Raw genomic sequence first — 12,372 nt, forward strand, 5'->3', positions numbered from 1 at the left:
CTGTATTAAAACCATATTTTCAGTCCTATGTTTCAGAAACTAAAATAATGTGGTTTTTCAAATCCTGTCAGATATTCAAAGCGTTAAGGGCTAGATTACAAGTGGCACACTATTGTTAGTGATAACTTATACTCATATAAACATTTACACATATGTATATATATATATATATATATATATATATATATATATATAAAAATGTCCAAATGTAGGAGGGCACTCACAGGACTTGTATAGAAACAACAAACAGTATACTTTTATTTCCAACTTATTTTCACATTAATTGTAGATGTCTACGTTTCGACCCATTTGTGGGCCTTCTTCAGGACAATATATAATAAATGAACTCTCAGCAGAGCTGTGAGTGCCCTCCTACATTTGGACATTTCTATACAATTACACGAGGATAGCACCCGGGCTGTGATTACACCCGTGTGGAAGGAGTGCTGGGCTACCGGCTATGTATTATATATATATATATATATATATACACACATACATACATACATACATACATACATACATACATACAACACACAGAGAAAGTACAGCACTCACGTGCAAGCTCTCAGCTAAGATTAAAAGCAAAAATGATGGAAGAGTTAGTTTAGTTACCGCATCTGTCCAAATGGCCTTGCACCCAGACCTGTCTGGAGTTAACTGCCTGGGACTCTGGGGGCAGTGCAGCTGTCTGAGAGTGCTATTGAGCACCCAGGGCTGTGCATGTTGCAGGGTCATAATATGTGTACCCAGTCCAGAGAGTGCAGTCCCCTTCCGTGTTATATATATATATATATATATATATATATATATATATATACACACACACACTTTGGAACCCTTTCCACTCAAATATCTTAAAAGTAGAAAAATCATTTTTTAACAACTTTAATATTTCATAATGCAATTTACTGTAAACTTTTTATATTCCAATATTCTTCACTTAGAAGAAATTGTATTTTTATTTTTAAAAATGTATTTCTATATATGTTTATATATATCCAGGTGTGACTTCAGACACTGGACATGGATGCAAGGTGTATGCTGCTGGTTCGATGGTGCAATACTACCCCCTGCAGATTCGCAGCCAATTGGCCACTAGAAGGGGGTGTCAATCAACCCAATCGTATCCGATCAGGTTGATTTCTGTCCGCCGCTTCAGAGCAGGCAGTTTATAGAGCAGCGGTTTAGACCGCTGCTTCATAACTTCTGTTTCCAATGAGCCAAACACGGGGCATCAAGCTCCGTACGGAGCTTGATAAATTGACCCCCATATGTAATTAAAACAACTGATGGCAGACAGTACAGGAGAAACCGGCGTCATCTCAGGATGGATTACACGTATGAACAAGATCACTCAGAGCCACAAGTATTTGTACCCGAAAGAGGAGAAGAGTCGCCAATCACTCACAATACTGACTCAGAGACTGAAATGCCAGGTTCAGATGCAAACCAAGGAGAATTTGTCCCTATACAGTCTGCAGAAGCTGGACACAAAACATCACAAGCTAGAAGGGCAATACACCCTCCAGAGAGATTAAAAGATTATGTTGTAGGATAAAGTATATTGAGCCATTGAAGCACATTTGTATTTTTTCTTTGTTGTTAAGATGTGTTAAATGTTAAGATGGGATTTGGAAGTAGTTGCGAAGATGTGGTATACTGTTACTTTGAGAAAAGACACTCTGGAACTGGGAGGGAACTCTATAGTCAGCAGACATTGTCTTTAAGTTAGTTTCTCTGTTAGTTCATACTGCTAAATACCCACACAAGAAACATGACAGTGCAAGGCATTTGATTTGTCACAACTTACAGAACAAATATGTATACACTGTGTTCAATGCAAAAGTATTTAGGATTTTTTTTTATAATGTGAATGGTGTGCATTACCTGAGGACACAATCTCTTTGGGTGTTAATACTGTTAGATATGAGATGTTTACCAGCAAGTAAAATACAATCACTGTGGACACTCCTGTGATCACAGTACGGGGAATGTTCTTGCTGGGATTTTTAATCTCCTCTGAAAAAATAAACAACAAAAATAATTTGAGAAAGTAAAACATATGCAGAACTACATTGGTTTAATACAAAGTAAATACAAAGAAATTACATCTTAAAAGGACATTATAGCCACAATTAAACTTTCATGATGCAGATAGGACATGCAATGTTAAACAACTTTCCAATTTACTTTTATCATCAAATTTGCATTGTTCTCCTGGTATTCTTTGTTGAAAGTTAAACATAAGTAGGCTCAAATGCTAATTTCTAAGCCGTTGAAGGCCGCCTCTTATCTCATTGCATTTTGAAAGATTTTCACAGTTACACAGTGCTATTTCAGGTGTGCCATATTCATAACACTGTGCTCACTTCTGTGGAGTTATTTATGAGTCAGCACTGGTTGGCTAAAATGCAAGTCTACAAAAAATGAAATAAGGGGCAGACGGTAAAGGCTTAGATACAAGGTAATCACAGAGGTAAATGCAGGGACTGACCGTCAGGGATCGCAAAGGTCGCAGGTGCGACCAGGCCTTTGAGATCCACCACTCAGGAGGGGCCCAGAAGGTGCTGTGAGTGTGATATATACAATAGCAGCCAGGGACTGACATTAGAAAAGCAAACTTCTGCAGTCTGCATCTCCGCTCCGCTACTCTCACATCTGTCCCGCCCTCATCACATTGTAGAAGCCTTTAGCTTGCATTACCACTCTACTTTTCGCAAAGGCTTCCACAGAAAGGATCGGGTGGATGTGAGAGCAGAGCGCTGAAGCAGGCTGCAGAAGTTGAGTGCATGCAGATGCAGTATAAGGTAGATTAAAGATTAAATGGAGACGTATTTTGCTATTATTTATACCAGCCCCCATCCCAGCCTAGCACTACAGAAGATTGTAAAACTTGCTATACGGGTTGTATAAGTAATAAATTATGAGACACACATGGCAACTTAAATTTATATTCACTGCTTTTTGGATTATTTAACCTTATAAGCACTGCACATAACATGAGTGAACTATGTGCAGAGTGTATAGCGTTAAACTTATAGAGCAGTGAATATAAATTCCAGCTGCCAGTGCGTGTCTACAGCTCCTAATTTATTACTAATACAACCCATGTAGCAAATTTAAAACTCTTCTGTAGTGCTAGGTTGGGAGGGGGATGAGGGGGATAAGTGGGATCACCAAATACTTATTCCTATTTTTTTTTTTTAGGATAATTCACTTAACCTTTATATAACATATACAACGGCATCTGATTTATTAGTGTGCTTTGGTGCAGGATAAAGCTACAAGAGCTATGGACTGCGTTCAGCTAAAAGTATTTGCCGGTCTCTCAGCCTAGCACTACAGAAGTTTTTTAAACTTGCTACATGGGTTATGTAAGTAATAAATTAGGAACTGCAGATACACTGGCAGCTGGAATTTTTACTCACTGCTTTGTAAGTTTAATACACACTCTGCACATAGTAAATTCATGTTATGTGCAGAGTGTATAGGCTTCAATAATCCACAAAGCAGTGAGTATAAATTCCAGTGTGTCTGCTGCCCCTAATTTATTGCTTATACAAGTTAGTTGAACCATCATAAGTGTATTATTTTGTGAGTTTACAAGGGCATCCAGCATGCCGTTATTTCAGTGAAAGAATTATGTAGCAATGATCAAATTGCTCATGAGGAGAACATGGCAGTGTAGATAAAAAGAACAGAGCTGTTTAATTCCAGACAGACAATTATTTAACAAGACAGCTCCACCAATTATTACCATAAATGGATCAAAAAGACTAGAGTAACAGTCATTCTGTGATTTTAGAATAACTCTGATAATGCACTTACAAATGTAAAAAACAGTAAACTAACGGCTAGATTACGAGTTTTGCGTTATGAGTAAAAAAGCAGCGTTAAGGCTCATAACGCTGCTTTTTCACTACCGCTGCTATTACGAGTCTTGTAGGTACAGCTGTCCCGCACACTTTTTTGACCGTACCGCAAATTAACTTATGCAATTTTCGTAAAGTCTTTTTTCAATGGGACTTCCATTGCGCCGGTATTACAAGTTTTTTTTTTTTTACGCCAAAAAGTGAGCGGTACAGCCTATCTCGCAAGATTCGTAACACATTCTAAAGTCAGTAGTTATGAGCTTTACACTACAGAGCTGTAGCATAAAACTCATAACTAAAGTGTTAAAAAGTACACTAACACCCATAAACTACCTATTAACCCCTAAACTGAAGCCCTCCCGCATCGCAACACTAAAATAAAAGTATTAACCCCTAATCTGCCGCTCCCGACATCGCCGCCACTAGAATAAACATATTAACCCCTAAACCGCCACACTCCCATATTGCAAACACTAGTTAAATATTATTAACCCCTAATCTGCGGTCCCTAACATCACCGCCACCTACCTTCATTTATCAACCCCTAATCTGCCGTCCCCAACGTCGCTGCCACTATACTAAAGTTATTAACCCCTAAACCACCGCACTCCCGCCTCGCAAACACTAATTTAATATTATTAACCCCTAATCTGCCGCCCCTAACATCGCCACAACCTACATTACAGTTATTAACCCCTAATCTGCCGCCCCCAACGTTGCTGCCACTATACTAAATGTATTAACCCCTAAACCTAAGTCTAACCCTAACACCCCCTAACTTAAATATAATTAAAATAATTCTAAAGAAAACCTACTATTAATAACTAAATAATTCCTATTTAAAACTAAATACTTACCTGTAAAATAAACCCTAAGATAGCTACAATATAACTAATAGTTACATTGTATCTAGCTTAGGGTTTATTTTTATTTTACAGGCAAGTTTGTATTTATTTTAACTAGGTAGAATAGTTTCTAAATAGTTATAAACTATTTACTAACTACCTAGCTAAAATAAATACAAATGTACCTGTAAAATAAAACCTAACCTGTCTTACACTAACACCTAACCTTACACTACAATTAAATCAATTACCTAAATTAAATACAATCAACTAAATTAAATACAAATACCTAAATTACAAAAAAAAACACTAAATTACACAAAATAAAAAACAAATTACATGATATTTAAACTAATTACACCTAATCTAATAGCCCTATCAAAATAAAAAAGTCCCCCCAAAATAAAAAAAAAACCCTAGCCTAAACTAAACTACCAATAGCCCTTAAAAGGGTCTGAACAGCCAATAGAATGCAAGCTCAATCCTATTGGCTCAATCCTATTGGCATCAGCCAATAGGATTTTTTTAACCTTAATTCCGATTGGCTGATAGAATTCTATCAGCCAATCAGAATCTAAGGGACGCCATCTTAGATGACGTCACTTAAAGGAACCTTCCTTCATTCGTCGGGAGTCGTCGGAAGAAGAGGATGCTCCGCGCCGGATGTCTTGAAGATGGACCCGCTCCACACCGGATGGATGAAGATAGAAGATGCCGTCTGGATGAAGACTTCTTCCCGTCTGGAGTACCACTTCTCATGGCTTGGATGAAGACTTCTCCCGGCTTTGTTGAGGACTTCTTGCCGCTTCGTTGAGGACTTCTCCCAGCTTCGTTGACGATGGATGTCGGGTCTTCAAAACTGTAAGTGGATCTTCGGGGCTTAGTGTTAGGTTTTTTTAAGGGTTTATTGGGTGGGTTTTAGATTAGGGTTTGGGCAGCAATAGAGCTAAATGCCCTTTTAAGAGCAATGCCCATCCAAATGCCCTTTTCAGGGCAATGGGGAGCTTAGGTTTTTTTAGTTAGGGTTTTATTTGGGGGGTTGGTTGTGTGGGTGGTGGGTTTTACTGTTGGGGGGTTGTTGTTTTTTTACAGGTAAAAGAGCTGATTTCTCTGGGGCAATGCCCCGCAAAAGGCCCTTTTAAGGGCTATTGGTAGTTTAGTTTAGGCTAGGGTTTTTTTTTGGGGGGGGGGGGGCTTTTTTATTTTGATAGGGCTATTAGATTAGGTGTAATTAGTTTAAATATCTTGTAATTTGTTTTTTATTTTGTATAATTTAGTGTTTGTTTTTTTTGTAATTTAGGTATTTGTATTTAATTTAGTTAATTGTATTTAATTTAGTGTAAGACAGGTTAGGTTTTATTTTACAGGTAAATTTGTATTTATTTTAGCTACAAACAAAAAATACAAACTTGCCTGTAAAATAAAAAATAAAACCTATGCTAGATACAATGTAACTATTAGTTATATTGTAGTTAGCTTAGGGTTTATTTTACAGGTATTTATTTTTAAATAGGACTTATTTAGTTATTAATAGTAGGTTTTCTTTAGATTTATTTTAATTATATTTAAGTTAGGGGGTGTTAGGGTTAGGAATAGACTTAGGTTTAGGGGTTAATAAATTTAGTATAGTGGCGGTGACATTAGGGATGGCAGATTAGGGATTAATAAATGAAGGTAGGTGGCGGCGATGTTAGGGACGGCAGATTAGGGGTTAATACTATTTAACTAGTGTTTGCGATGCGGGAGTGCGGCAATTTAGGGGTTAATATGTTTATTATAGTGGCAGCAATGTTGGGGGTGGCAGATTAGGGGTTAATAAGTGTAGGTAGGTTGCGGCGACATTGGGGGCAGAAGATTAGGGGTTAATAAATATAATGTAGGAGTCGGCGATGTTGGGGGCAGCAGATTAGGGGTTAATACGTATAACGTTGGTGGCAGCAATGTCCGGAGCGGCAGATTAGGGGTTAATAAGTATAATGTAGGTGTTGGCGATGTCGGGGGAAGCATATTAGGGGTTAATAAGTGTAAGATTAGAGGTGTTTAGACTCAGGGTCTATGTTAGGGTGTTAGGTGTAAAAATAAATTTAGTTTCCCCGTAGGAATCAATGGGGCTGCGTTACGGAGCTTTACGCTGCTTTATTGCAGGTGTTAGGCTTTTTTTCAGCTGTCTCTCCCCATTGATGTCTATGGGGAAATTGTGCACGAGCAAGTACAACCAGCTCACCGCTGACTTAAGCAGTGCTGGTATTGGAGTGTGGTATGGAGCACAATTTTGCTCTACGCTCACTTCTTGCCTTTTAAAGCCGGGTTTATGAAAACCTGTAATACCAGAGGTGTATGTAAGTGAGCAGTGACAAAAACGTGCAAGTTAGCACCGCACCTCTCATAACGTAAAACTCGTATTCTAGCCGTAAATGATGCAACTGCACTATTCTTTGGAAATCAAAGTACATTTTTAGAAAGAGTTTTGAACAAAACTTTTTAGGATGCATGGCTATTTGTATGTGTACCTGTCTGGATGTGTGTGTGTACCTGCCTGGATGTGTGTGTGTGTGTACCTGCCTGGATGTGTGTGTACCTGCCTGGATGTGTGTGTGTATCTGCCTGGATGTGTGTGCGTGTGCCTGCCTAGATGTGTGTGTGTGTGTGTACCTGCCTGGATGTGTGTCTGTGTGTACCTGCCTGGATGTGTGTGTGTGTGTGTGTCTGCCTGGATGTGTGTGTGTGTGTATACCTGCCTGGATGTGTTTGTGTGTGTGTACCTGCCTGGATGTGTGTGTGTGTGTGTGTGTACCTGCCTGGATGTGTGTGTGTACCTGCCTGGATGTGTGTGTGTGTACCTGCCTGGATGTGTGTGTGTGTACCTGCCTGGATGTGTGTGTGTGTACCTGCCTGGATGTGTGTGCGTGTGTGTGTGTACCTGCCTGGATGGGTGTGTGTGTACCTGCCTGGATGTGTGTGTTTGTGTGTACCTGCCTGGATGTGTGTGTGTGTGTTTGTGTGTGTGTACCTGCCTGGATGTGTGTGTACCTGCCTGGATGTGTGTGTGTGTGTGTGTGTACCTGCCTGGATGTGTGTGTGTGTACCTGCCTGGATGTGTGTATTAATTCCTTCTTAACTGTGTCTGTGCATCTCTCAGCCTCAGTGTCTCTGTTTGACAGTGTGTATGTGTGCGCCAGCTGAGACAGTTTGGAGGAGCCAGTGGGGGCAATTAGGAAAAGCCATATGAAGGGCATCATAAAAAAAGACATGCAGATTTTGGGGAAATAAGCAAGCCTTGTCCCTGCGTCGTTTATTTAAAAAATACAATCCATGATTTTGTATTAATGAATGCAGGTACAAGTAAAACAGTAACATGGCTTACTTTTCTACCAAATGATGCACGTGCATGCACAAAACACAGCAATAAAAAAAAACAATGGCCCATAATTAATTGCTTTAAAATATGCTGTGTATTTATATATATATATTTATATATATACATACACGAATGCTTGGTAACTAACAACAGTTTCACACTGTATGAGGGAGGGGGCCCTTCATGGATTCTTGCACCGGGGTCTTGAGGTTTCTAGTTACGTCTCTGGGTGAATGTATATTAATATAAGCATGCTGATTATGCAAAATTGTGGAATGGGTAATAAAGGGATTATCTATCTTTTAAAACAATACAAACTGATGAGTAGATATGGGTGGTGAGATGGAGCGCTTAAAGGGACACTGAACCCAAATTCTTTCTTTTGTGATTCAGATAGAGAATGCAATTTTAAGCAACTTTCTAATTTACTCCTATTATCAATTTTTCTTCATTCTCTTGCTATCTTTATTTGAAAAAGAAGGCATCTAAGCTTTTTTTCTTAGTTCAGAACTCTGGACAGCAATTTTTTATTGGTGGATGAATTTATCCACCAATCAGCATGGACAACCCAGGTTGTTCACCAAAAATGGGCCGGCATCTAAACTTACATTCTTGCATTTCAAATAAAGATACCATGAGAATAAAGAAAATTTGATAATAGGAGTAAATTAAAAAGTTGCTTAAAACTTCATGCTCTATCTGAATCACAAAAGAAAAAAATGTGGGTTCAGTGTCCCTTTAAGGGAAGCCTCTGTCGCTCTATAGCAAGGGTGTACTAGCCCACCCTGAGAAATGAAGAAATAGGAATTGTGATGTATAGAGTGCCAATAGAGGCTGGATTTAAAAAGATAATTTATTAAAGCTATTCTAAATCCCTATGGGGATATACACAATGTAAATAACACAATTCTATAAAAGCTCAGTTAATAAAAGCACAATAAGCACAATAAAAGGTACAATAGTGGAATATGCAACATAAAGATAGCACAATGTGATGGTCACATATTATAATAAAAACATATGTTAAAACACCATATAGGTGGAAAATCCGACTCAATTTTGGCTCTGTAAGGTGCACCTTATGAGTATGAGAACCGATAAAGATTTGATAAAGGCCCATTTCTGAGGGCCGAAACGCGTTGACAGTCATTTGGTAAGCCTTATTCCTTTTATTATATTTGTTTTTAGCGATATTGCACTATTTGTTATATGTTGTTACAGGCTATAAGAAGAAACACGACCCAGTGCTTGAGAAGCACACACCATCTCTCAGAGGGATCTATATCTACAATTTAACATTTTGGAATATCCTTTTTTCCCCTCACTGATTGTTATCACATTTCACTTTGGAAACTTTTTGACCACTCACATCTGCTTTTTGGTTTTTATTTTTTCAATTTTTGTTTTCCATACATTTTTGGACTTTTTCTCACATAATATTCATTTTTTTCTCACACACTATTGCATTTTTCACCGATTTGAACACCTATTTTGAATCATCCCCATTTGAAACTTATTGGAACTTATTGGAACATCACTGACTGTGTTAAGCCAAGTCTATATCGGTTCTCATACTCATAAGGTGCACCTTACAGAGCCGCAATTGAATCGAATTTTCCACCTATACGGTGTTTTAACATATGTTTTTATTATATGTGACCTTCACATTGTGCTAACTTTATATTGCATATTCCACTATTGTACCTTTTATTGGGCTTATTGTGCTTTAATTAACTGAGCTTTTATAGAATTGTGTTATTTACATTGTGTATATCCCCATAGGGATTTAGAATAGCTTTAATAAATTATCTTTTTTAATCCAGCCTCTATTGGCGCTCTATACATCACTATTCCTAAACTGATGAGTAGACTTTCCCTTTAAATAACAGCAATGAATTAAAAAAACAAAAATAAAACAAGGGGCATTAAACAAACAAAAAAAATTACGCATAAAGGTCTAGATTAAAAGTGGCGCTAATGTTAGTGCGGGACGGGAGAAGCAATATCGTGACATCGCTAATGTGGATATTACAAGTTGAAAGTAAACAGTTGCACTTGAGTGCTTGAAGTATAAAAAACGAATGGAAACAGTTTAAACTGTAAGGGTTAAAAAAAATGTCAAAACACATTCAAAACATTAAAATAAATTATTACCCTCATATATACACTTTTTGATAAAACAAAATCATATAAATATTGATAAAAAAAATGTTTTATAAGGGTTAAAAGGGATATGGTAAATGGCAAGGTATTTGACTGGAAAGGGTTAATGTATAAATTTATGTCTAAATATGTGTATGTATAATATGTGTATGTATAAATGTGTATTTATGTGTTTATATGTGTAAATATGTATGTGCACATATAAATACATATATAGATATGTATACAAATATACAGTATCTCACAAAAGTGAGTACACCCCTCACATTTTTGTAAATATGTTATTATATCTTTTCATGTGACAACACTGAAGAAATGACACTTTGCTACAATGTAAAGTAGTGAGTGTACAGCCTGTATAACAGTGTAAATTTGCTGTCCCCTCAAAATAACTCAACACACAGTCATTAATGTCTAAACCATTGGCAACAAAAGTGAGTACACCCCTAAGTGGAAATGTCCAAATTTGGCCCAAAGTGTCAATATTTTGTGTGGCCACCATTATTTTCCAGCACTGCCTTAACCCTCTTGGGCATAGAGTTCACCAGAGCTTCACAGGTTGCCACTGGAGTCCTCTTCCACTCCTCCATGATGACATCATGTAGCTGGTGGATGTTAGAGACCTTGCGCTCCCCAACCTTCCATTTGAGGATGCCCCACAGAAGCTCAATAGGGTTTAGGTCTGGAGACATGCTTGGCCAGTCAATCACCTTTACTCTCAGCTTCTTTATCAAGGCAGTGGTCATCTTGGAGGTGTTTTTGGGGTCGTTATGTGGAATACTGATCTGTGGCCCAGTCTCTGAAAGGAGGGGATCATGCTCTGCTTCAGTAGGTCACAGTACATGTTAGCATTCATGGTTCCCTCAATGAACTGTAACTCCCCAGTGCCAGCAGCACTCATGCAGGCACAGACCATGACACCACCATGCTTGACTGTAGGCAAGACACACTTGTCTTTGTACTCCTCACCTGGTTGCTGCCACACACGCATGACACTATCTGAACCAAATAAGTTTATCTTGGTCTCATTGGACCACAGGACATGGTTCCAGTAATCCATGTCCTTAGTCTGCTTGTCTTCAGCAAACTGTTTGCAGGCTTTCTTGTGCATCATCTTTAGAAAAGGCTTCCTTCTGGGACGACAGTAATGCAGACCAATTTGATGCAGCGTGCGGCGTATGGTCTGAGCTCTGTCAGGCTGACCCCCCACCCCTTCAACCTCTGTTGCAATGCTGGCAGCACTTATACATCTATTTCCCAAAGACAACCTCTGGATATGACGCCGAGCACATGCTTCTTTAGTTGACCATGGCGAGACCTGTTCTGAGTGGAACCTATCCTGTGAAACGGCTGTATGGTCTTACCCACCGTGCTGCCGCTCTGTTTCAGGGTCTTGGCAATCTATTTATAGCCTATATTATAAGGAAACAGTAAACCTTATCCAGCACTACACATAAAGTCAAAGAATTAAAAATAAAGAAGGAGCTGTGAACTTCTCAAAACCAAACACACCATCACAGTATTCAGAAGTCAATGCAACTAAGTTTATTACTATTTCAAAAAAAATATAATAAATGTGCAACAATTAAAGCAAGAACAGATACTATATGTCTGTCTAAGTTCAAGCATATGCAATTCATTCATTACCCCTCACACAACCATAAGAGCTCTATTAATATTTTGCTCAGTGCGTCCACTGTTTTCTGCAAAGAGTCAACTGTTTCCTCATAGAATTTATTTATATATATATATATATATATATATATATATATATATATATATATATATATATATATTCACTTTTGAGCCTTTCCAGTTAAATACCTTATCAAAATAAACTATTAAACTCATATCTACACTTTCTGATAAATCAAAATCTTATAAATAATGATAACGTTTATAAGGGTTAAAATGGATATGGTATATGGCAAGGTATTTGACTGGAAAGGGCTATTATCTATATATGTACGTCTAAATATGTGTGTATGTATAAATGTGTATTTCTGTGTTTATATGTGAAAATATGTATTTATACATTTAAATAGATATAAACACATATATAAATATGTATACACATATATATTCACATATATATTCACTTTTGAGACCTTAACAGTTAAATACCTTATTG

General features: G+C 37.8%; 1 protein-coding gene across 1 annotated transcript in view; it reads right to left on the reverse strand.

The window, feature by feature from the left end:
* Window positions 1-12,372, reverse strand: part of LOC128659580 (b(0,+)-type amino acid transporter 1) — an 87,109-nt gene that overhangs the window by 12,491 nt on the left and 62,246 nt on the right. The window contains exon 2 of the mRNA XM_053713170.1: window positions 1,891-2,022. Within this exon, the coding sequence (XP_053569145.1) occupies window positions 1,891-2,022 (132 nt within the window). The remainder of the gene's footprint in view (window positions 1-1,890; window positions 2,023-12,372) is intronic.

Source organism: Bombina bombina, chromosome 5, assembly GCF_027579735.1.
Source record: "Bombina bombina isolate aBomBom1 chromosome 5, aBomBom1.pri, whole genome shotgun sequence".
NCBI classification, from domain to species: domain Eukaryota; kingdom Metazoa; phylum Chordata; class Amphibia; order Anura; family Bombinatoridae; genus Bombina; species Bombina bombina.